A 25,989-nucleotide genomic window follows, 5' to 3' on the forward strand; every position below is an offset into this window, starting at 1 on the left:
GACTGCTCCCATTCAGCAACCCCCTACAACACTCCTCAGCCCAAAACACTGCACCTCCGCCAAGAAAACTAGTGCCCATAAATTACGATTGAACCGTATGTGATCAAATAAGTCAATTTAGAGCGCTCGTACAGATGAAACAGCGCTTCACATGTTGGTTCTAGTTGATGCATAAGACTGCGGCGATAAAGTTAAAGATATGCTTTCTCAAATGCAATGCAGTGGGAAAATAGGATGCCCTTTGTACCCCTCCGCCGCAGCCCCCCACCCCCCCTCTTGCTCCCAACTTTGAAATCAGGGCTCGTGACGGCCGCCCCACCTTTTTACGATGTGTGCAGGAGTCAGTGCGGTATGAATACACAACACAACCGGCCCCCAGTGTGTTGATTTGATACATATATGTCTATATATCGTTTATAGATATATATTGCTTGCCAATGTATGGAAGTTGCACTGTATACAACCTATGCATACTTCATGTGTAGATGTACACATCATAATTATGTCCAGAGAATAACTGGACATAATAAAGTAGAAACATTATTTTAATATAATAAACATGACTAATGTTCTAAATGAGAAAGTATTTGACCTTTGATAGCATAGTGTATATTGTATACATCGACAATGTATACTAGTAAAAATATACATTTAATTCAGCATGTTCGTAGTAAAAACTATTCAGAGTAAATTATCAGCTGTTTATACTTTAAACCAGCTAGGGTCGAAGAAGAGTCATGCCTTCTTATTTCATCAAGTATAATATCAAGCATAACTTTTAGAAATTTTGATCATTAACTAGGTGGGCTAGTTACTGGATTTAGTTCAGTAGTTTATTATAGTGCTCAAAGATACAATGATATTCAACCACTACTCATTATAGAGACAGCCCAAATTACTTCTCATTGACATTTGGACTTGGTTTAGGATTTACAGTCCATAAGTCCAAATCAAACAACATCTAAATGTATTTACATGTAAAATACATTTTAAAATGATCAACAGAGTTTATCTTCTACAATCATAGTATTCAACCCAATTAGGAAATAACAAATACAAGAGCTAAGAAATATAAGGAAAAAAATGTTGAAAAGCTGTATATTCAAAAGTAGATATTTATATAAGCCTCCTTATTATGCATGACATGATATTCTAAGCTTATTTAAAAAGGGCCACAATCTTGTTTTAGGCCTGTGGGGTGTATTGCAGTTAAAATATTTGTTGGTTACAAACAATAAAATGTACTTGATGCACATATACAATAAAATGTAATGTACTTGAGCCCCAGAAGTAACAGATTGGGAAGAAACGCAAAAGCAAAAGCATTGAACAACAGGTTGATCAATGGGCTTGAAGTACTCTCTTGATGTAAAATATGTGTTATGGTTGAGAGGGGTTTTGAGGGTCCTGTAGTCTTAAGGCCTGGCAGGGTGGATTAGGTACGTTTTGTGCATGGCCTGGCTCGTGCTGTCGATGAGAACAAGCTGGTTCTTCTTGTGGTGGACAATAATGTCCTGGAGACTGTGGAAGGTCTGTGGGAAGGATTGAGAGGAAAAGACAAGAGACGGGATGGAGAGAAAAGAAAAGTGTGAAGTTTAGGAATGCTTGAGGCATAACTCTGGTCATCACTTGGCTGGCTTTTACAAACCTGCAAGTCCAACCCCCACAGAGTCGCGGAATAACAGTATCTACTCTAAGAGAACTTTTCCCGTTGTCATTTTAACCTTCCCACATTAGTTTCTTCTCCTTCGTCTTCTTTCCCTTCACCGCTTTTTCATTCTTTATTTAGAGTAGATAAGTAGATGAGTATATTGTTTTTTTATCTAGAAGGCTAGAACTCCTTAGCACCTTGTCATGCGACGCATCGTAAAATAAATATATGTGGATTACGGCCTCAAAGCACTGTTCTCATGTCCCTAGAGCTCACACCAAGTCATGCAAGAAGGATTTAATGTGGACTACACCCTCGGCCTTGAGCCACCTGCAGAAGGAGCTTCAACTGCAGACAATAAGTTCAAGTTTTTCTCAAATTATTATTATTTTTAATCAATATTGAAGCTTCATTTGCTATCCTACTTTGCCAGGTCTCTCTTGAAAAAGAGATGTTGTGATGATGTAATCTCAGGGGTCTCACCTGGTAGAATCAAGGTAAGATAAAAACCAAACAAGTTCCTATGCATACTCACGTCCTCAAAGTCCTTCCCGACCTTCCCCAGGGCGTAGCCTTGCATCTCCACCACAAAGCGTATAGGAATGTTGTAGACCTTCTGCCTGTAGAGCACGGCCAGGGTGTATGGTTGCCGGGGGTCCTGGGACGAGCTGGGGCGTATGAGGAAGGCGCCGTCCTACAGTAGGACGGAGCAGAACAAAGACAACTGTGATGGATGGAAGGAGGCAGGGGGGAAATTGGATTAGGGGGAAGAATAACAGAGGGGTGGCATGTAAGGGGTTGCTTTGAATGAGGGGAGAAAGAGGGACGGAAGGATGGAGGAAATTAATAAGGGCAGTCAATTAAGAAGGCCAGGAAAAAAGGAAGGAAAGCGAATTGCACACTTAAAACATAGGCTGCGTTTTACTACTTGTTCCTCATGCTCAAGCTTAGAGCACCACCTGTAGAACAAAGAAGGAGCAATATGGAATTGTGATGGATGGGATAGGTATTTGGTCAGTGATTGGTCAGGTCATCAGCAGTCTACATTGACTTTGATGATGCTGTGTTATTTAAGTCGACATGGACTGTTGATGACCTGACCAATCACAACCTTCTGACTTCGTAGCCAATCACGTTTTTTAATGTGTTGCCATACAGTGGCATGACATGGCAATCCTCAGTCCCCTAGCTAATAGGGCTGCCGTAACAGCTTTTTGTCGAGCATTGGACAATTACAACAGTGGGACATCAATGGAGATCGAGGAAAACATCTGGATATTTAGCAGGAAGCAGGAAGGTGAATTGAGAAGGAATAACAATCGAAATGCAGCCACCCTTCATAAAAAAGGGCACAAAGGAGTCGTATCATGTGATACCTTGTTGATTCTCAGCAGGAGGTCCTCTGCATGCTTTCTCTTAGAATTGCCAGTGAACCACTCATTGTCCTGTAATGTATCCACATGTCAATGCTACAGCAACACTTGAACAGTCAAATCATATCAAGCTCTTACTTTTCAAGCATGGAGTAATACCTCATTGCCGGTTGCTTTGGTGGATTTCATTCCAGTGGAAGATGCGGTGGGGAAAAAGATACATGGATAGGAGATTCAGCTAAAATAAATATCAAAATATAAAAGAAACAAGGTGTTGGCAATCAACTTTTTATCAAAATTAAAATAAAAAATCACCTCCTGGGATTTGGTCCACCGTTGGGGGAGACAGAGTTCTGAAATGAAAACCACAATACCAGCAATCTCAGAAAACGTCATTAAAATCACTATAGATAAAGGCCGTATTAGAAGCTATTCCCTGTGCTTCTTTACGTGTATTCATATTTATATCTACGGCCCTCCTGTCCCGTCATCTAACCCGGGTTGGGAGTCCTTCTGGCTGGCTAGGACCAGGGGCTTCAGTGGGCGTGGTGGGGCCAGCATGGGCCGCTTGCCATCAGGAGCTGGTGGTGGAATTCATTTTACATTCTCTGATATTGTTGACATTTAGTAAACATTTAAAAGGTTTGTGTGAGTGCTTAAGCAGAGGAATTTTTGACCCTTTTACCTTGTTTCATCTCAGTGACGGATGGTGTTAGAGAATTCTGGAAAGAGCGAGAGAGAGAATTCCACACAGAAATCTGTGTTTTAGGATTGGCTCGTATCACAAATCAAACACATACACATGCTTTAAACTGACAAGACTGTACTATGGTCTTTGGTGTCCATTGAAACAACAAAACAATTTGAATTGGAAATCTAGAAGATTCTCTGTTTTGATTCTATGTTTCACCTATGGTGAAATAAAATAGTATGCCGCTACACTCTATTGAGTAGAACAATCACTTCTTGGTGAGAAATTGCTCCTTTAAATAATAGCCGTGCTGTTTCAATATACAAGTTGCTTACATTTGTGGCCCTGGGCACAGGAGGCTTCATCCTTAGGATAGAGAAGAAGAAGCTAGTCTTTAAAGTGGCACAAAGACGATCAGAAGCTTCATAGCAACAAGCCAATCCAGAAAGCTAACTCTAGTGGGAGTACTGATGAAAATAACCGCAGGTGAGGCGCACTTACATGCAAATTGGAGCCAGAGGTGCCACCATTGTACTGATAGGGGGAGGCAATCTCATCGGTCCACGATGAGGCAAAACTGAAACACAAGGAGGGGAAGAAATTGAAATCGCCATTGGGATTTAAAAGATCCAGTATGTTGTATACTTTGCATAGATAAGGTCCTTCTGTTCTAATAATCGTTGGATGGTAGAATGCTAGTGGGAGCACACACACAGAAACACACACACTTGCTTTGAGTGCAGTGAAAAGTGAGATATAAATGTAATGAATTGCTATAAATAAACCAACTTGTTTTACTGACTTTATTTTATTTTTTATTTACAGAATTTGAAACAATATAAGAGCTATTGGAACCAAACCTCTGTTAAACTGTCACATGCATTGACACCAGACCACAAACTATATTACTACACTCATACAATGTCTAAACGGGATGAATGCCTACCTGCTGGCTTGAGATACAAGCCATCACTGTCTCCCTGAAACACAGGAACAAAAACGTGTTTGACACTTTGTGTTTGACATAAAACGGTTCTGTTCTGTTTTGTAAAGTCAGACTCACCTGTTCTTCATTTGGATCTACGTACACATCTGAAATGCAAAAAGCAACAACAAGATAAAGCTATCAATGACTTTAAAGAGTTATATATTACAGAGTTATACATAGTAGTCAATTGGTTGTCAATTAATTGTCCAGAAAATAGTCCTTAACCAATTAACCACAAACCTATTCAACCACCCGATAATACTTGATACTTTATGATGCTAGTGAGGTAGTCTTTGAGTCAGTTTATTTGGTTTGCATGATGGAAATGTATCTTCCCTTGCAGATATTTAGCTCTAGAAGTGTGTGGTTGAAAAACACATTAAAATAATCCTTCCAATATTACAAAGCACTATCAATGTCTTATCTGCAAGTTACACCATTAACTAATTTAATGTAATGTTCAATGTAAACATATTCAAAATATAATATTTCCATCAAGTGAATAGAGGTAGGATATGTTTCTGAACACGTATGTTAAGTTATCCGTACAAATTTGATTAAATAGATCAAAATCTAAATCTACACATGACTGATTTCTTTCAGATGTATGTAAATGAGACAAAAGTGTTAGTGGTGACGACCTTCCTCTGTGTTTGGGGGCAGGCCCGGGGGAGGGGCCCTGGGGACCGGAGGGGGGGAGAACTTTTTCAGGGCACTACTCTTCCCCGGCTTCTCTTGTCTGTCCACCTCAGGAGCTAGGAAGGGAGAAAGCAGAATAAGTACACAGATTAACAGTGTGGCTTGGTAATTCATTATATGTTTCAGCTACAGGAGTTGGTAAAACACTATGTTGACTTACGATTGGTGATGCTGGGATCGTGAAACACTTCGGCTTCCCGTTGCACCGGCTATTTGAAGACAAACGGAACAAGGGAAAGTCGTAAAACACAATCAGCCGTTTAAAGAGGCATCCTAAATGATGTCGCAGTTTACTGGCAGGCGTGGCAGAAACAAAAAACCCACAGAAATCAAATGGAATTAAATGGAATTAAAAGCAGCACAAAAATGTGTGTCTGCTTTTTCAGTTTTCCTGAAATGAACCTACCAAAACTTTGCCCGTCGCAGTCAGTTTGATTGGCCTGGTCGGTGGGCCGGCTTGTCGCATTGGTGGAGGAATCTGTCTCTGGGGCGGATCACATTGTCTCGGAGGTCTCTGCGGTTGGGCACCTCGTCTCTGAGGCTGGACGGGTTGTCTGGGGAGTGGAGCGGCTTGCCTCTGTGGGGGCACCTGATCGGATGAGTGGTCTGCAGGTGAAGGCCAAAGGTTAAGGTGGTGTTTAGCTGTGTTTCAATGTATTTATCCAAACGTTTGAAGATATAAAGAGACGACAGACAATTATTCACCCAAAGGCTGTATTGGTTAGTTGAGGGCAGGAAATCTTCTAGAACCTTTGGGGAAACCATGACATGGTTTCTTGGGACAACTATTCGGCCCTTGAATTTAACAGATTGATTGGCCCACTTCCAATTTTAGTAATTTATATATTAAAGTATTTATATTGGACCTTATAAATGTGTGACACATGCTTTTTACAAATGCTTATTATTATGTGATGAGTTTGATAAGTTATCATATATTATATGTATATATATAGTTATTATATATATATATATATATATATATATATATATATATATATATATATATATATATATATATATATATATATATATGATTATTATAAGCGTAGTGCATTGTTCTCCCATGGTTTTCTGATTGGCCGACAGCCGGATAAGTTTTCCAAGACTGCTTCGCTGAGAGCCTTTCAGTATACTGCCATTCTAAACTCAGTTCAGACAACAGCAGCCTCACTGCTTAGTTTGCCACACACCACCCATCAGATAAACTGGATACAAGGCAGCAGAGCTTTGCCAAACCAAGTTCAAGAAAACATGAAAGCAACGAGCAAACAACGGAAAGTTGCATTCTTGTTCAAATGTTATTCTATTTTAAATTAGACCATTTTAAAAATAGAAATAGACTAACGTTAAAATAGAATAACATTCAAACTGGTTCTTCTGGCATTTGCCCAAATGCCCAGATGGCCAGTCCGTCATGAAAATGATCAGAGTGTAATTTGAATACCCAGGTAAATTAAATCCAAATTGCTTGGTTGTGTCGGCAGTATGGCAGCCCGCTCGCAGGGGGGTGCTTCGTACATGTCTGCCTCCTCCTCGTCCTGCGCATGTACATTAATAACATTCATCATCACCGTCATCCTCACAATGGAGTTAATATTGCAGATGACTGAAGAGTAAAATACATTCATTTAAAAAGAACAGAAGAGCTCAAAAATAAGATCACAGATCACAGAACATACGACTTACAAAATCCTCTTCTGGCCAGCTACTCCCTCCATTCTTATCTGTATGTGTGTGTGTGTGTGTGTGTGTGTGTGTGTGTGTGTGTGTGTGTGTGTGTGTGTGTACATGCGTGCACATGCGTGTGTGCATGCGTGTGTGTATGTGTGTGTGTGTGTGTGTGTGTGTGTGTGTGTGTGTGAAGCAGAGAAACAGAGAGAATCATGTAAGCACAAACATGGATTAGAGTCACACAGTATTTGGCTACAGAAAATGTTTCTACAAACAAGAAAGATGATGACGTGACAATATAAAGCATTTACCAGCAGCAAACCCCCTGGGAGGAGCTGGGGGTGGAGCTGGGGGCCCATTGGGACTTGGGTGAGTAAGAAGGAAGGTGAAAGTCATGATGTTACTCTCAACCCTTACAATTACTAAGACATGTTTCTCTGCTTTAGTCCGGCCATCTTTCTATCCATCCAAGGTCTGGGTATATATAAAAAGATGTCTAAGACTTAATTAGGCATGGCTTTGTCATTTCAGTTATGGTTAAAAATGATGATTATTGTGGAAAAGCTATATCACACTAAGTTATAATATGGTACTTACTGGTTTTTAAATGCTTTGAAGAAGGTCTGTAAAACACAAATGTTAATTAAACATAGGCCCAGAGGGAGTGTAAACATTGATTAGACAGATTGGCGGAAAGATGACCAGAAAAGATATGATGTACGCGTACAGAACATGTCACTTACACGACCAGAGATTTGATTTGACGTGTCATTTGTCATCATTTAAATAAGGTTAGGACATTAGTACATTATTACATTATTACATCATTACGTTATTACAAGACCTCAAAGTCATTTGTCATTGGTAGTTGGACCCAGTGCAGCTTCACAGTCCCTCTCTTGCAAGGCCATGAACACATTATCAGCTAGCCGAGTCAGTCCAGTTTTCCAGATTTGGTTATCAGAGCTTGGTGAATGGCGGCTTTGTCTCGCGGGTCAAACAGAACAGCAAATGAGTTATCACGTATCCACCAATGGTCCTTTGTTGTCACGGTATCGACCTTAAAGTGCAGCACAGTTACCGTGCATCGTTTAATATAGCCACACAGATGTGTAACTCACTGTATTAATGAATAACTCTGACTCTGCACATCACTAGTAAGTTATGTACGACTAAAGCACATTATAAATAATGTTATACATTTATCAACATCAATAACTCTATTATACTCAAATTTAAGGATGAAAAATGACAAAAGAGTTTGGGATAAAAGCACAATAGCAGTTACACATAAGGAAGTGGAGATATAAATCTCCATGCCTACAAGGCCGCTCATCATCAGAGCGTGACGTGGAGGAAGTGACATGTAAATAATCAGAGATAGTCAGGGCCAAGCAGGGAGTGGAGGGGTACAACTTATGTTCAACTTTTGACCTTGTGTTTCTTTCCTAGCCTGGTACTTCAACATACTACCTTCTTATAGTTAACTGGGTCTTAAGAATACAACTGAGTGTTCAATTCACAAAGATATATATATATATATATATATATAAGCCTATATATGTAATATCCTAACGTTGTAAAAATAAAAATAAAAGTAGGCTACATATTAAGTTAAAATATATATATATAAATATATTGAATACAAAAAAGGTCCTAACTAAGCCTAGGGACCCTATAGGACCCTAATTCACAAAGGGTCCCATATATATATATATATATATATATATATATATATATATATATATATATATATATATATATATATATATATAAGCCTGCTTTAATATCCTAACGACTTATGTTTAACACGGAAAATCAATCACGTTTTGTAAATATAAAATAACATAAGAATCCTATGGTTCTACATTACCATCGTTGTGATTAAGGTCCTCTTTGTGGCTGAAGTTACGAGCAATTTCCTAGATGTTGTTCTATTGCAGTGAATAGTCATCGAATTAAAACAAAGTCAGATTTAATGTGAACAGATAGGTACTAGGTAGGTAGGTAGGTAGGTGAAAACAGCTGTCTTCCGCGATCTGCTATTCGCTGGCCATCGTGTTAGTTTGCATATACTATACTATAAATAACTGCAAATGAGCGTTAATGACGAGAGAGGGCGGGACTTTCAGTTACACTGTACGTGGTCTAGCGGCGAGACAGATGGCGGGACTTTCAATGTGATACTATTTTCCGTTACATGTTTCGGATATTGCTTTATTTTTCAAAACTCAATATGTATTTTCCTTTTCGTTGTGGTTGTCGTTGTTGTTCATCTTGTCATGTTCTTATTTTTCATGCTCGGGAACTGTTTACTGGAGCAGCTCATACGAAGTAAGAGACCGGAAATTGGTTGTAACGGACCGACATAACGCACAATTCATGATCCTCTCCCAGCCAACATTCGGGACTCGAGAGAAAGTGTCGTCTGCCTGGCTGGCGGTTACTAAAAGGAACGACATCCTTTTTATATTTTGACCAAACCAGTTTTTACAAAGTTAGAAAGAGAAATCACAAAATGGAAAATTCTTGAAAATGTCTCTATATAATTGACTAAACTTTAAAAACAACAAATTAACTATTGTTGATTTATCAGCATGAGACAGATTACAATAAGAGAGGCAGAAAATACATTTGTAACAGAAATTGTTTATTGTAAATGAGTTTTTAAAATGTGACAGAAGTCGACATAAATAGTTACTACACATTCAAAGACAACATAAAAAACACATAAATATTAACTTAAAATACTAAGACACAATCTTCCTGTAACCTCCCACAAAGTAAAACCACCTGATTATGTTAAAAACACATTAAGATAATTCCTTCCTATAATATAAAATAAAAATACAAACATATGTACATGTTACAAACTCAAGCTCAACTCAAATGTTTTTGGTACTGCTTCGAGGGTAAGAGCTAAACCACATGGACTCTCGAAGCACTCTTCTTCTTGTGGATAGAAACACTGTGTCTACTGCTATAAAACATATAAAAAGCAGTTCTTATAAAAACATAACAGAAAGCTTTGGCCCCAGGCACTAAGAAGGTAAAGGGGGAGATATAGTATCCACTAAAGCCTCTGAGCCAGCAGAGCGTCGTAAGATTACCACAACAGACTGAACACCAGGAGGGGACACTGGAAACGGTACAAAGCTAGAGCAATAACTAGCAACATATTAACCAACAAGAGATGGCCAATGAGCCCTGGGAAAAACAACAACTTAAAAATAGGTAAGACGTCGAATGCCTATACCAGGTGGCTTGTATGTCCGGAGTTATTGAAGCAAAGGCCTCAGCAAAATGCTGATTTTTTTTTTCATCAAAAAAAGAAACCCTTGAGCAAAGCTCTTAGAGACTGACTTGTGAGTCAGTGAAGTAAAGAAGTCTAGTCCATGGGGGTCTTAAACCTTTTCATCTCGGGACCCAAAAGACAATTTCAGTCTGTCCGTTCAGTCTGTCCTCAGAAGACACCCTTGGTCTAACGGAAGGATCACCAATTCCAGTGTGCTCTGACTTGTGTTTCTTGTTCATTATCAACTAAATCGCATCCCATTTTTGGGTTCTGAGTCTATAGCTGAAGAAACTCTGCTCTAGTAGTCCATAGTCTCTGATGTGGCTCGCACATCAATGTGAAGTAGACACTGGTATGAGGAGAACTTTTGTTTTGTCCATAATATAAACTGTAGCTGGCTGACCACTATATTACCACCACCACGGCAGCAGAACGCCACCACACAGAGTGGCCTTGTGGAGAATAGGACATCACACAGACAACTGAGGTCTTTGTTGGGCGGCTTTGTCTTCCTAGATAGGACCCTAGACCGCGATGAGTGGCCATGGCTCAGGGGTAACAAGGGGCCGGTGTGGCACTTGAAGGGTCCCTCAATGCAGCAAAGCACAGATCAGAAATGTCATATGTTTGTCACTTAAAAATATATATATATATATATATAAAAAAAATCTCTTATCTGTGAGTTTGTTTGTCAAACACAGTACCTCATTGTTCTTATTTTTATTTCTGATCTCTCTCTGTCTCTCTCTCTCTCTCTATCTGTCTCTCTGTCGCTCTCTCTCTCCATCTCTCTGTCTCTCTCTCGCTCTCTCGGGACATTATCTCTCAGACACTGGGCTCCTCAGCCATCCTGCTGCGGATCCAGTCCAGGTAGTGGATGACCCGGGTGTACACCCCTGGCTTGTCCTTGTTCCCGCAGCCGTCGCCCCAGCTGATCACCCCCATCAGGGTCATCCGGCCCCCGCTCTGACACACCAGGGGGCCCCCTGAGTCTCCCTGCGCCGCCGCACACAAAGGAGGAGGAGAAACAGAGGAGGAAGAAGACAGTGAGGGAGCGGGAGGGGAGGAATTTGTGCTCATTGTGTCAAAATGGTCAATAAAAAGTGCTTTGTTTGGTTTGAATATTCAGGGGGAAAACGTGTTGCATGTGTGTGTTTGTGTGTGTGTGTGTGTGTGTGTGTGTGTGTGTGTGTGTGTGTGTGTGTGTGTGTGTGTGTGTGTGTGTGTGTGGGGGGGGGGGGGGCTCACCTTGCAGGCGTCATCCAGGCCCCGGGTGTCCCCAGCACACAGCATGTTGTCTGTGACGGTCCGTCCAGAGAGCACCGCGGGGACGCAGCGTTCCCGGGGCCACAGCCGGACAAAACCTCGCTTCACACGCTCTGAATACTCAGCAGCGACTGTGGAGGGAGAACAGAGCGTGAGACAGTCGGAAATACTCAGCTAGGGAATTATTATATTGTATTATACTGCCCTCTGCTGGACATCCAGGTGAACATTAATAGGAAACCAAAACCACACTGTCTATATCCAATATAAAGTCATTTGGAGCCACCTCGGCGCCGATGTGATACCAAAGAATGACATATACATAGGGATAAAGTAATGAAATAATTCAGCTATTTACACTCTGCCTCTTTCCCGTAGCCAGAGATCTCGCACTCAGTCCAGTCAGGCAGAACCAGGCCTGGTTCTGGAAGACAGGCAGGCAGGACCTCTGGAGAGTGGATGGCACAGATGCCGATGTCAGTCTTGAGCTTCAACAGAGCTGCGAACAGAGAAGGGAACAACAGAGGTGAGGGTTTGAAAGACAGCAGCATGTTATGGAGAAGGTTGGGTCTGGTTTAAGTCTACCGTGAATTTTTTTTTTTTTTACATAGGGAAGAACATAGTTTACATGGCCCTGGCTAGCTCAACTGATAGGTTAGGGGTTGGTTTCCCAATGGGGCCACTATGCTAAGAATGTGTGAACATTCACAGTAGGACAAAAGTGTCAAACTAATTGCAAAAATGACATTTCATATACATTATTATTTAATATAAAAATATTTAATATAAGTGTGTATGTCCTCTAATAGATTCCTATGCTTACCGATGTCATTGTCAAAGGTTTCTTTGTCAAAATCCTGGTGGACCCAAAACTTCTCAATCTCGAAAATCTGCTCACTGCTGGAGTTCTGCTTCCGGAATGTTCTCCCCAGGACGGCCTGCAGCTCAGACGCCTTATAGCTGAGACACATGAAAAACACACAAAATCATCAACATTTGATATAATAAGCTATGTGTGCTTATGTTTATATTTTACTCTTTTCTTGGCCTGTGAAATTCTGAGATGCTGAGTGTATTTGTGTGTGTGTGTATGTGTGTGTGCGTGTGGTTGTGTATAAATGCATGACAGTGGGTGCACATGCGTACGTATGTGTGTGTGTGTGTGTGTGTGTGTGTGTGTGTGTGTATACATTGTATATGCAAAACTCTGGGTGCGTATGTGTGTGTGCGTTAGTGTGTCTGCGTGAGTGTGTCAGTCGCGTGAACCCACCCCTCCTCAAAGCAGTGGGCTGCAGACAGCACCCAGCACGAGTCGATGAGGATGCCTCCACACAGGTGGAAGTGCTTCTTGTAGCGGCGGCGGAAGACGTTGATGGCCACCTGCCAGGGCTGGTCTGTGATGTCACTCTCTCTGCCCCCGAAGATACGGAACGAGACGCTGTTCACAGAGTTGTCCTGACGCTGGCCGCAAGTCGCTGTAAACAACACACAGGTCACAGTTAGACTCTCAGCTGGATATGGTTTCTGTAGAAGTTGGTGTACTGAGGTGACTATTTGGGTGTGAATGCAGACCCACGAATTGGGTCCGTTTGGTTAGGATGGATAAGTTTTAAAAGTTCTACCTCCGTTGTGGTTGCTGTCGCTGGTAGGAGCTCTGGGGTTAAGGATCGTGACAATAGTTGTAGGTTTTGCTAAAACAATAAAGAAAGAAAAAGAAACAGGCAACATGTGTATGGTTAGTATCATGGTTACCATGAGAACACAGCACCCAACCACAGGAATAACAATGCTAGGAAATATAAGGGGCCCCTCACAGCACTTAGGGATGTCACAGTGCTCCCAGCTCAGCTGGTTGTTCTTGACGATGTGACACCAGGGGCCCGCATCGTTGTCCGGGTTCCTGGATGGAGAATACACACACATTGGTCCCTGCATGAGCATACGCATCTGTGATCCTCCCACTGTCAGAGTCACTTCTGTATTGTCAAAGTGTTTTATGACCACATGTGTAGTATAACATGATGTCATCAAAACACACTGGAGTGATAGTAAATCCGACAAAAAAAAGCTAAAGTAGCATATCATACAAAATGATAAAGTTGGTAAAGTTGGTACAATGCTATAACAATTAGATGGAAGTTTGCACACACACACACACACACACACACAGACACACACAAACAAACACCTGCAGTAGTTGTGTAGCTCGGTATGTCTAAGGAAGAATACAAAATATTCTATAGTTTTATATTGTTTATGCTAACTTGTGCACAGACACACACACAAGCACACACACACACACACACACACACACACACACACACACACACACAGACCTGCAGTAGCTGTGGCTTCCCAGGCCCAGCCTCAGAGCGTCTGGCCTCCAGGCGGTGTAGCGCTTGCGTTTGATGAACGGTGAGTCCCAGGCCAGACACTGGGCCCCGCTCCGGGTGGAGACGGCAGAGCCCCGGTACGATTGGCCCGCGCCCTGCACACACTCCTGCTCCTTATCTGCAGCGGAAACACGTCCGGTCAGGCCGCCGTCCAAACACGCAACACCAGCATCAATAGATAACCCCCTCCCGCCCCGGGGTTAACCCTGGCAGTTGTTGTGGTCGCACTCTGTACATTTCCTTGTAGCCCGTCACGTGGTTTGAGAGTGCTTGGAGTTATGTGAATCATATATAACATTGATAATTAAACCAAATTAAACTGGAGGCCGGACGCCCCAACCCATTTGGCTTCTGAAAGGGAGTCGCTTCACATCCCCTTAGCCTCCCTCACGGCTTCTTATCATTTTGAACCAAAGTGTTGGCCAAAGAAAAACTAAGGGACATAGTCCAGCTTGGATGCACGCTTACTTTCTGGGCACTTGGATATGCTGCAGTATTCCCAGGCCACCTGAGCCCCCTTGTAGACAAAGCACCAGGGAATCGAGTCCTTATCCGGGTTCCTGAGCAGAGAAGGAGATGGAAAGTGAGAAAAGGAAAACTATGTGTGTGTGTATGTATATGTATATGTATATGTATGTATGTATGTATGTCTGTCTGCGTGTACATTTGTATGCCTGTATGTGTGCATGTATATACGTGTGTACGTCAGCATGCATGCTCTCGTGTCGTACCGGCAGAAGTTGTGGTTGCCGAGGCCCAGGCTGCTGGCGTCCTTCTTCATGGCGGTGTACCGCTTTCCTCTCAGAATGGTGGAGTTCCAGTTGATACAAGTACTGCCTTTATGGCTTAAGCTCCATGTGCCGCGGTACGCTGTGCCCTGGCCTAGCACACACTTCTCATTGGTGTCTGGAAGGGGAGAAGAGAGCGTTAGTCACTGTGGGGACTAAAGGAGAGAACCCATGATGAGATGTTGTTATGGTTCTAATAAATCGTGTGATAGTTTAATACATGTGGATGCACAGGATCGGCAACTGGCAGCTGAAGTCGTAAGGAGCTTCCACACCACCCCAACAAACACCAACACACTTTTGCCACTAGACTGTTGGTAGTAGTGGGCCGACAACAATTTGACGATTCAAAGGCCACGGCACAGTAACCCTGATGTTGGCGTTTATTGGGGCAGCGTGAAAGCACCTAAAGGAAACTTCACCATGATGTAAGAAGTAGGGGGACAGTGGCTAACCAAATCAGAAATAAAGACTTTTATAATACTGTCTTAAATTAGATATAACTGTATAATGACAGTAGTAGATCCTATCAGCAATAACCGATGACCAAATATGTCATGGGCAATAAATGCAACTTTTACTGTTTTATTAAATACATTTTGCAATGTGTTTTAACTTTGACTTTTAAACTCATTAAGCATACTTGCAATTCAGCCAAGATTTTCGACAGGTCAAATCCCATCAAACTTTTCAGTGACATGTTTTTTTCCTTGTGGCAGTTTCAAGCCATGCTCGTACACAGCGGCTTATGTGGTTTCAACCAATAACCATATAATACTTTGGATGAACTGAGGTTGAACATAAATTAAATCACTTAGTCTGTCCCCTCTCAAGCCACATGTTTCCACACTGAGAAGTGATCTTGGCTGTGAGCATTAAGGATTGGATTAATATTGTGTTGAGTGGGTGGAGAATGATATAAAAAATATACAATATCCCACCCAAACAAAAAATCGTATAACCCCAAAAATACGTTTTCTTTCCATGGTTTTGTGCCCCAACTTTTTCAGACTTTCCACCCAGACCGCGAGCCTGTGAGTGCTATGATTCGTGCGTCATGTCTATTACGCTATCTATAGTCACCAACATCTTTGTGGAGAGGAAATGTTAATTAGGGTCATGTGACATGACACTGTAAGGCCTGCTATGGAAATGCCTGCATTTGAGCCTCACTCCGCTCTGCAGTACTTCAGATGGATACAGGGATACAATGAATTGTATCCCTGTGTCCATCAGTTTTTTCAACTGTATAGTTTACCACTGGAATGAGGTGTAAGCTGGACTAAAGAAAAATGTCATGTACCAAGTATTTTTTCTAAGGGATGACCATTATACTATTTTCTAATTAAAATACATAAAAAAAAAAAAAACGAAATACATTTTCAGGGAGTATATGCAAGTGTAGTTCTGTTGGATACGTACTGATCTCACACTGTGTTCCGGAGAAGCCGGGAGGACACTGGCACAGGAAGCCTGGGGAGTACATAGCCTCCTTACAAATGCCTCCGTTGTAGCAGCGAGACTCCTGGCAAGCTAGATGGGGGGGGGGGGGGGGGGGGGGGGAGTCAGTTATATCTTTGTGTGTTTTATGACATTGTATACATTTACTCTTCATGCATTTAGTTTTCTTTTCACCGTTCTGTAACAATAAGTAAATCAGTAAACCATTCCTCTGGGAACTCAGAGGTTGGTCGACAGAAAATGTGGTTGCAATTTGACAGCGGTGGGGGTCAATGATATGCATCATGGAGCCTCGTCAGTGCGGCCAGCAGTCGCCTGACCGAGAGGATTTCTGAACCCATCCCAGACTAAACAACGCCAACTCACAGATCTACGGGAACCCTAACAAAGCGTCATTCTGACAGTCGGAACGGGAAAATGACGGAAAAAAAACCTTGGAAACTCATTTTCTCAAAGAAAAACAAGAGAAAAAGAGAATTTGAGAACTTAATTGGAGTGAAATGAAACAAAATGAAAGTGACACTGAACTACATCAAGCCACGCCATGACACGTGACGCTGAAATGAAGTCAGGCAGGCAAGGAAAGACTGTTAACAGACCAACAGACACAGGACCAATCCTTGGAAACACACACTTGAATACATACAAATAAATATACTGTATGTATACATATACATGCATACAAATGAATACATCTCTCTCTCCCTCTCTCTCTCTCTCTCTCTCTATATATATATATATATATATTTATTTATTTATTTATTTATTTAAATGGATGCAAAAATGTAACCTGCAGCGATGGGGGATAGACAAACACCCTAGCTACGCTCAGTGTACAATATTCTAGGGGCGTATAAGGGAGCAGAATATACATACAAATTGGGTAAATAGTTGAGCAGTATTACAAGTAAGCTCTGTGAGTGAGTGTAAGTGAGTGACTATGTGTGAGTGCGTGTTAGTAAGCTCTGTGAGTGGGTGTGACTGTGAGTGAATGTGTGTGCATGTGTGTGCTTGCAAGTGCGGCATCTCCAACTCCACTTACTGACAACAGGTACATAGTGACATTGCTCGCGTCCTTTCAGTGCACAGCGGCAGAACTCTGCACGTTGTCCGCGCCAGCGCATCCACGTGTCGCCAAAGTTACGCACCGCTGAGTCCTTGCTATCCTTACACAGCACTAACATGCACACACACACACACACACACACACACAAACACACACATATATACACGCACACAGTACAAACAAGGCAAACAAGAATGTACAATGAAGGGAAAGGCACAATTATTACTACAACAAACCAAAATTACAGGTAAAACACACAGAAACACAACCCCATGCAAGAAAACCATAAGCACTGGAAATGAAAGCCCAAAGATAAACAAACAAAACACATACAAGGTAGAAGGGAAAGGAAGCATGCGTGAAAGGGGTGGTGGGGTGATAGGGGTGCAGTGATAGGGGTGCTGGCAAACAGAAAGACGTGTGATGGCTCACAGGTGGAGTGATCAGAGGGTGAAGGCTTCTCGACATGTATAACCAAAAGGGTCCAGCTAGGGGCCGTCTTCTGGGGCTCACCTCTATAAAAACGGGTTCCTCTCTTGGAACGCAGGTGCCCAACCTGAAGGACAGGTACAACCATTACTAATAATAAAAATAAAGGAAAATGTATACAAAATACTAATAATTGTAATATTTCAAGGAGGTAAATGTAATTCGGAACAATATTGCAGTCGAAAATGCTCATTTCAAATGCTGTTTTGATGATATCAACGAAGGGTAACGGTAAAGGAAGGTATACATCGGTAGTAATGACCAAGCCAGAAATGGGTGTAATACTTACATTGTCCGCTAGGGCACAGCAGAGTGCAGCCAGCAATATGAACAGTTCCAGACTTGACATAGCGTGCGTTTTATCTGCAGGAAAAATGGTGAAACATATTATAGGCAGGCAACAACCAAAAATACACAGCCATATGTCTCCCTTGATAGAGGGTCACAATCTCCAGCACTAAATCTTGAATCCAATCATATTTCTTAGAGGCGTTGTTCTCAGTATGCACTTTATTTTTTATTGGTTGGTCTACATAATGGGCAGTCTGCTTCCTCTGTTCCTATTCAATATTCCCAGTATGTTCCCTAGAAAGCAGATACTATAGAGAGGGAAAGGGTTGTCGAGGGAGGTTGCTTGCTAGGAAATAGTGTCACAACTTTAGTTCCTCAAAGCCTTGTTTATATTTCTAAAACCCTTTGATGGGTAGAGCGGAAGTTCTTACATTTTGTCATGCAACAGTGGAAGCACACACACACACACACACACACACAAATTCTTGCATGCAAAGAGAGACACACATGCACACATAAATTCACATAGACAAACACAAACTTCACACAACTTCAACACACTATTCTTCCACTGTCCACCCATAATTTCTGTACAATCTCTTCCTCGGGAAGCTAAACAGGAAGTAGACAGCCCCTGAAAGAATAGCAGCAGTAAAAACAACTAGAAAACTAAAAACTAGACGGAACCAAGAGCCCTGAATCAGTCTGCTCCACCATGACTTCTTAAACAAGAAAAACAAGCAAAGAATAAGAACCAGTTCTGCAGCTGTAGGAGGACATTATGACTCATGGGCAGAGAAGAGAAATAGGTCAAACCCTGGAACAGTCATCCACCAATAATGGCAGCTTCTATTTTTCATCCCAACTAAAATCCTCCATATCTCTAGTTCCCTCTACTTAGAGCTCTCTCCCACACAAACACACACTCAAGTCTGGTAAACGATACATGTGTCGTGTGTGTGTGTGTGTGTGTGTGTGTGTGTGTGTGTGTGTGTGTGTGTGTGTCTAATGCTCTGCAGACTAGTATGAGTCAAGTACGAAAAAGACAGTGGAATCAGGGAGGGAAAGTGATGTACGGCTGTAGGAGGAAGACATGGAAAAGAAGAGAGTAGAGAAAAGGAAATGCAATGGTGAAAGTCTATCGCTTTGGGACCGTTCCAGAAGTGCTGAAAATGTGTGCGTGAATAATTGTATAAAAGCTTCTTGGGCATTTTTATATGATCAGCCTGTAGATGCAGACACCCACATATGACATGGATGGCTGCCCCGCTTGTGTGCAGAGTCAGGCCTCCTCTGCTGTAAGCAGTTTCTGCACTGACTCACACAGTCTCAACCAGTGAGCTAATAGAAAACAGTGTGGAGGATCTAAAGACGCCGCAGAGATTCCGCTAGGCCAAACACTGCTTACTTAGCACCTGGAGTTTTAAACACATGTTCATCGGCACCACACACACACACACACACACACACACACACACACACACACACACACACTCACTCACACACATTAGGTACATTGTTCATTGTTACTTGTTCATTGTTAAAATAAAATCCCCAAGCTTTCACATTGACTAACTCAAAGACAAACAGACACACACAAACACACACACACACACACACACACACACATACACACACACACACACAAAGACGCACAAACTCACCATGCATTGAAGAGCTCTCTGAAGGCATCAGGCAGAGTGAGATCCGAGAGCTCTTTTTCGTCACCCCCTAGCAGAACCTCAGATCCTCTCCCAAGCTTCCCCAGTTTTGTTCCTCTTATACAGCTGCAAGTCCCCCCCTCCTCTGCCTCCACTGCTCCCCCCTCCCTAACACACGCACACACACACACACACACACACACACACACACACACACACACACACACACACACACACACAATTCCTGTCAGCTAAAAACATGTGTTTCCTGCTAGCAGCCTAGCAGCCCAGCGCCTCTCACAAGAGCAAGAAATGTTAACACGCACACGCACATGCCAAAACACACGCAAAGACGCGCAACTGCTAATGAACACACACGCACGCACGCACACACCACACATCAGTCATTAACATATGTCCTCCACACCCATTGCTGCAGTCTGCGGTATCTGTTGTGAGGAGGCCTATGCTGGGTAGAGGGGGGGTACCATAGAAACCATAGAAACAGTCTCAGACCTGTTTCTATGGTCTGGCGTGTGAAATGGGTACGTGTTGAACAAATAAAGTCAATTCATGAGAAAGAGGGATATTAATTTGAGAGAGTCACCATCACACACCACAGAGCTATCAGGGCATCAGTAACAAAGGAACCAGTCTAAGAACGGGTTCTGTGGTCAGGCGTGCGAAATGGGTACGTGTTGAACAAATAAAGTCAATTCATGAGAAAGAGGAATATTAATTTGAGAGAGTCACACAACAGAGCTATCAGAGGCTCAGTAACAGAGGAACCAGTGTCAAGACCTCAAACTAAATAAAGTTAACATGATGGAACATTATCTTGGGCCCTAGTCTCAGTTACAGTTTATAATGTAGGAATTTTGTAGACTTATTCATAGTTTGGGTTTCTATCATGGATGGTTGAGCTGTTTTCTGAGGGGGAATACCCCAAAATTGACTAAGTCATTGTCAAGTGACAATGAGTGTGAGTGAGTGAGTATGGTTGATTGTATGGCAGTAAAGCATGTCTGCCTCAGTTAATCTGCCCAGAAATACAAGCCTCATTAGAGTAATAGTAATGCTACAAAGCTAGACTCTGACTCTTTTCAAACTGCAATACCAAGTGACACATACATGCACACACACACACACACACACACACACACACACACACACACACACACACACACACACATGCGTGCACACACACACGCACACGCACACACACACACACACGCACACACACACACACACACACACACACAAACATACACACACACACACACACACACACACACACACACACACACACACACACACACACACACACACACACACACACACACACACACACACACACACACACACAATCCTGATTAAAGTACAACTAATCCTATGGAGCCTGACTATACTGACTTAATTCCTGCTTCAATACTAAGTGACACGCACCCAAACACACACTTGCGTATGCTACTAATCTTGCTTTACATTTAGGGTCTATGACACATGTGAATGACATTGAGCACTGTGGCAACTGATGCTGTTAGTGTTTTGTAGCGACAGTGGTCTGTGGTGATAAATTCTTCTCTCTTCCAGGAAAGTGGAATAAGCGGAATGTGACAGGGCAGAGGTCTGGCTTTACAGGTCGATGTAAATGTAAACCTGAATGGATGATGCCACACTTAACACATTGATGAGGTTAGGAGATCAAAGAATGGTTATGATTTCAGGGAGTGATTTTGCATAATTACACCTGTGTGAATATGATTCAGAAGTTGAAGTGAAATGTAGGGTTACCCTAACTAATTAGTTCAACAACCTACAACAACCAACAATCTTAAAAGAGCTTCTGATCACAGTATACACAGTGTGATTCATAGTGTGATTCATAGAAGAGTGCAGGCCTTCCAGGGGAAACTTCCGCTACCATATCTATGAATCAACACGCAAAGATATTTAACAGCAGCTAGGTTAGTTAAATTTTTTACTGATTTACTGACAGCACAAAATTAATAATTGGATGTGTGATAAAACCTTCATAATTAGAAACTTAAACATTACTTACAAAACAATGCAGAACATTTCACCTTTCAATAACAGCTCTACAGTTATTGTTTCAAAACTACCCAAAACAAAGGTCCCATTTCCAAACAAAGTGTACCATTAGTTACCATTACCAGTTACTATTACGAGTATTGTAGCCATGATTAGCACCTGGTCTGAACCTCCTTCACCACTCTACTGGGCCCTTTCACTCAAGCCTCACTACACACCTTGTGACCTGGCTCCCAACCCCTCTACACCCCTCGGGACATAGAGGTGCATTGTAGTCATCCAATGTTACTACACAGAGAGGACATAAGCCCTGTGTTCTTTATGGCTGAATGCAACCGCTGAAAGGACCCGGGACCCCCAGGAACGTAGTGCACGGAAGGGCATGACATTGACCATGAACAGAGCAGTGTGAGGAAAGCTGCCAGGGGCTGAGAGACACAGCGGGGCTGGTGGAAGAGATTAGGGGGGTACGCTGTGGGGACACATGTTACTGAGAGAGAGAGAGGGAGAGAGAGAGAGAGAGAGAGAGAGAGAGAGAGAGAGAGAGAGAGAGAGAGAGAGAGGGGGAGGTGGCGAGGGAGCAAGACGAGGGAGGGCGTGAGAGAGGGGGGAGAATGAGAGAGAATATGAGAGAACAAGAGAGAGGCAGAGACAGAGTGAGTAGAGAAAGACAGAGACAGAGTGGGTAGAGAGAGACGTAGACAGAGACAGAAGCAGAGACAGAGACAGAGACAGAGACAGAGACAGAGACAAAAGCAGAGACCGAGACAGAGACAGAGACAGATACAGAGACAAAAGCAGAGACGGAGACGGAGACAGAGACAGAAGAGAGAGACAGAGAAAGAAGCAGAGACAGATACAGAGACAGAGACAGAGACAGATACAGAGACAAAAGCAGAGACGGAGACGGAGACAGAGACAGAAGCAGAGACAGAGACAGAAAGGAGTAGACAGAGGGACATTATACAGTGAAAAAAATCCATTCAAAGAGGTCGGGAGAAAAGCTTTTAAGAACGGTTGAGTCACACCGTCTTACCGCACTGCACTAAAAAAACGAGATGGAGTTGGGAAGGGGGTGATGGTATACTTAAAATATGCTGAGAGTCAATAACAGAATATACAACTGCTGTGTTTAACGATTGACCCGTGTTTGACATCACAACACCATCTCAGAGGTCACTCGGACAAAGCCCTTGACAGTGATACATCCCTAGGCTGCTTATAAGCACGCCTATTCTCTATCATTCCACGATATAGATCTTATTTAATCGACTGTTCACACACACACACACACACACACACACACACTGATCTTTATCCCACACACACACACACACACACACACACACACACACACACACACACACACACACACACACACACACACACACACACACACACACCAGGGGACCAGGGGGCCCCCCTAGACCTGTGTGAGTCACAGATTTCACACACCAGGCACCGCGGCTCTACGCAACGTTCAGAACACACAGCCCTGCTGAGCACACCGCGTAAGAATGCAGAGGATCACAGATCATCAGAAACGCTACAAATACGACGTGGTATCTATGCAGAGCCGGCCTGCAGAGAAAACTGTTGCTAAGGAGGGGGAATGTTTGCCCAACACAATAATAATTTCACTAGTGAGAAGAAGAGGATATTCAAGTTCAACGATTCAATCAGGTTCTGTTGGTTGCAATTATACACAATCAGACGCACACTAATGAGAAACAGCACATCCCTTGAAATTCAATAACCCATAAAGTGCCTAACACGATCATTATATTCTCTTAGTGTGGCAACTTATTCATATAGGCTCTGCAAGCCTATAGGCTAGGCCTACTCCTATACATATTAATGAAATAACCTCCATTAATATGGTGGTATAGGTCTACGTTAATTGGGTGTTTCATAAACACAACAATATTAACCCCAATTAAATAGACGATTTATTTAAAATAACCTAATATTACGTTTTGCATTGGTTATCAAAGCCTTTATATGTTGTCATCCCCTGCGATGAAACACGCATGTAATTGAGAATAACAATCTGTTTGTTTACAATAATTCGGAATGCAAAATAAGCAAATCAATAACTTTATGCAGACCCTCTTGACATACAACCGGGTCGAACCGGGCGAAAACGATGGAAAAACTCACCAAATATAGCACTCTGGAATGAGGATACTTGTGAGTATCCCGAAGTGACAGCGTGTGGTTGGGATGTCTTGCTCGTACTGAGCACTTGCTGAGCTCCTCTGGTTTTTTATCTGCAGGCAGTTCTGCTCAGAAAGGGAGGAGGCTGGTGATAGTGGGCTGGCCGGAAACGGGCGGTAGACTACCACAGCCTGCCTGTCTGTCATCTTATCTCATTGAAATCTCTCGATCTATTGTATCTCATCTATTTTTGCTTCTTATCTATTGTATTGTATCTATGTATACAATCTATTTTATCTGATCTATTTTATCTATCTATCTTATCTATTTTATCAATGTTGTTTGTCCATATGTCTGTCTGTCGGTCTGTCTGTCTCTCTGTCTGTCTGTCTGTCTGTGTCTGTCGGTCTGTCTGTATGACTGTATGTCTGTCCATCTCGATCCATCCATCGGTCTATCTGTCTATCTGTCTGTGTCTATCTGCCGGCATGTCAGCCTGTCTGCCTGTACTCCTGTCTGTCTGTCTGTCTGTCTGCCTGCCTACCTGCCTGTCTGCCTGTCTGTCTGCCTGTCTCTCTGTCTGTAAAACTCAAATCAAATTGTGGTGCATTTCATAAACTTGTGTGGTAAACGCAAGTTTAAACACTGGCACCAGAAGTCATTAAGGGTCTCCTAAAAACCCTTCCCTTCCGCAGGAAATATATGGAGAATGTTCCTTGTTTTATAGTGACAACAACTATCCTATTTGTGTTGGCTAATTCATATTTAGTGTTTTAATATGTTGCAGATCCAAGCGCATAACATTTTCAGACGAAAAAGGGTGGTTGCTGTTTCTCTGGCGCCTGGCAGCCCCAATGTGTCTGTGTTATAAGTGATGAGGAGGGGGATACCACACATACACACACACACACACACACACACACACACACACACACACACACACACACACACACACACACACACACACACACACACACACACACACACACACACACACACACACACACACAAACAGTCTCAGCATCTACAGGCTGTCATATATATTGAAGAGCCACTCAAAATGTATATAGTAAAAATGATGCTCCAGATCTACTTTATTTTGTATTATCACAATTCAAGATGTGATTAATAAGTGAAGCCTAAACCTGTTACTTAATGTATGCCTATACATGTAGGCTTAATGTGTCTATCATATGTAAACACATGACATAAAGAGGCCTCAATTAAGGTAATGTTTGTAAACCATCATATTTCAAAAAACGAAATATAATTTATAACATAGCTTATACAGTGCTTGCATTGATATAACAGTGTTGTATGCGTTTATTACCTATATAAACTACAACATTGTGCTACATACAAAGAGAGTTATGTCACGATCATTCAATTATTTGCTATTTTAAATATAGGCCTAACTGAAAAATATACTGAATATCACTGTCATGACCTGAGATGATCCTCAGATCATCACTTCAGGCGGATCTATCTTGCGGGTTTTCTATTAGCCAATTGGTTCTTGAGAACTCCACTACACTACACTACACTACACTACACTACACTACTACACTACTCCACATACCGGGAGTGAATGCTTCAACTTTACCTCGTCACGAGATCGCGGAGTGAGCTTTTAATTTCGTCACAAAACGTCAGTAAACACGGAGCGTCATTAATGTTTCCGATACGTGGAGCCAAGAAAAACTCATTAGGCCTATAAATAAATAAAGATGCCGATGCAGATACATTGTTAGTTTACAAAACACTGTCACGTGGAGAAGAAGACGGGTGGACAAAATACATCCTAAGCATATCAATTCAAATATTATTATGTAGCCTACATTTAACAACAACAACACCGAGATATGAACATGTCTATTAAAGGATGTAATGGGATATTGCCTTGGAATAGCACATGGGATTTTAATCGAAGGCACTTCATCCATTAAACTCATGGTCAGTCACCGAGTAATAACCCATGAGCTTAATGGTTCCCA

General features: G+C 42.2%; 2 protein-coding genes across 4 annotated transcripts; both read right to left on the bottom strand.

Moving 5' to 3' along the window:
* Positions 1-912: 912 nt before the first annotated feature.
* On the bottom strand, positions 913-9,097 carry LOC311342908 (lymphocyte cytosolic protein 2). The gene is made up of 19 exons (XM_084467753.1): positions 8,950-9,097; positions 7,674-7,699; positions 7,388-7,440; positions 7,092-7,129; positions 6,850-6,943; positions 5,809-6,008; positions 5,563-5,611; positions 5,345-5,458; positions 4,779-4,807; positions 4,662-4,695; positions 4,217-4,292; positions 4,051-4,081; positions 3,710-3,746; positions 3,521-3,605; positions 3,340-3,377; positions 3,184-3,197; positions 3,028-3,096; positions 2,187-2,345; positions 913-1,532 (listed from the first exon to the last, which is right to left on the bottom strand). Exons 1-19 carry the CDS (start codon positions 9,028-9,030, stop codon positions 1,416-1,418), a joined length of 1,344 nt encoding a protein of 447 aa, XP_084323879.1. The 5' UTR covers positions 9,031-9,097; the 3' UTR covers positions 913-1,415.
* Positions 9,098-9,777: 680 nt separating this feature from the next.
* plat (plasminogen activator, tissue) lies at positions 9,778-24,054 on the bottom strand. Of its 3 annotated transcripts, none has more exons than XM_084467622.1 (15): positions 23,999-24,054; positions 18,124-18,197; positions 17,778-17,901; positions 17,322-17,456; positions 16,241-16,351; positions 14,762-14,936; positions 14,499-14,590; positions 13,974-14,148; positions 13,452-13,537; positions 13,260-13,328; positions 12,908-13,112; positions 12,461-12,597; positions 11,996-12,136; positions 11,620-11,768; positions 9,778-11,367 (listed from the first exon to the last, which is right to left on the bottom strand). In XM_084467622.1, exons 2-15 carry the CDS (start codon positions 18,181-18,183, stop codon positions 11,197-11,199), a joined length of 1,830 nt encoding a protein of 609 aa, XP_084323748.1. In that variant the 5' UTR covers positions 18,184-18,197; positions 23,999-24,054; the 3' UTR covers positions 9,778-11,196. The 3 variants fall into 3 exon arrangements, with proteins under 3 accessions (XP_084323748.1, XP_084323749.1, XP_084323747.1); XM_084467623.1 differs by lacking the exon at positions 23,999-24,054 and adding an exon at positions 19,790-19,930 and having other exon boundaries at positions 17,859-17,901; XM_084467621.1 differs by lacking the exon at positions 23,999-24,054 and adding an exon at positions 19,790-19,930.
* Positions 24,055-25,989: the final 1,935 nt, after the last annotated feature.

Source organism: Micromesistius poutassou (genome assembly GCF_964030765.1).
Source record: "Micromesistius poutassou genome assembly, chromosome: 5".
In the NCBI taxonomy this organism is placed as follows: domain Eukaryota; kingdom Metazoa; phylum Chordata; class Actinopteri; order Gadiformes; family Gadidae; genus Micromesistius; species Micromesistius poutassou.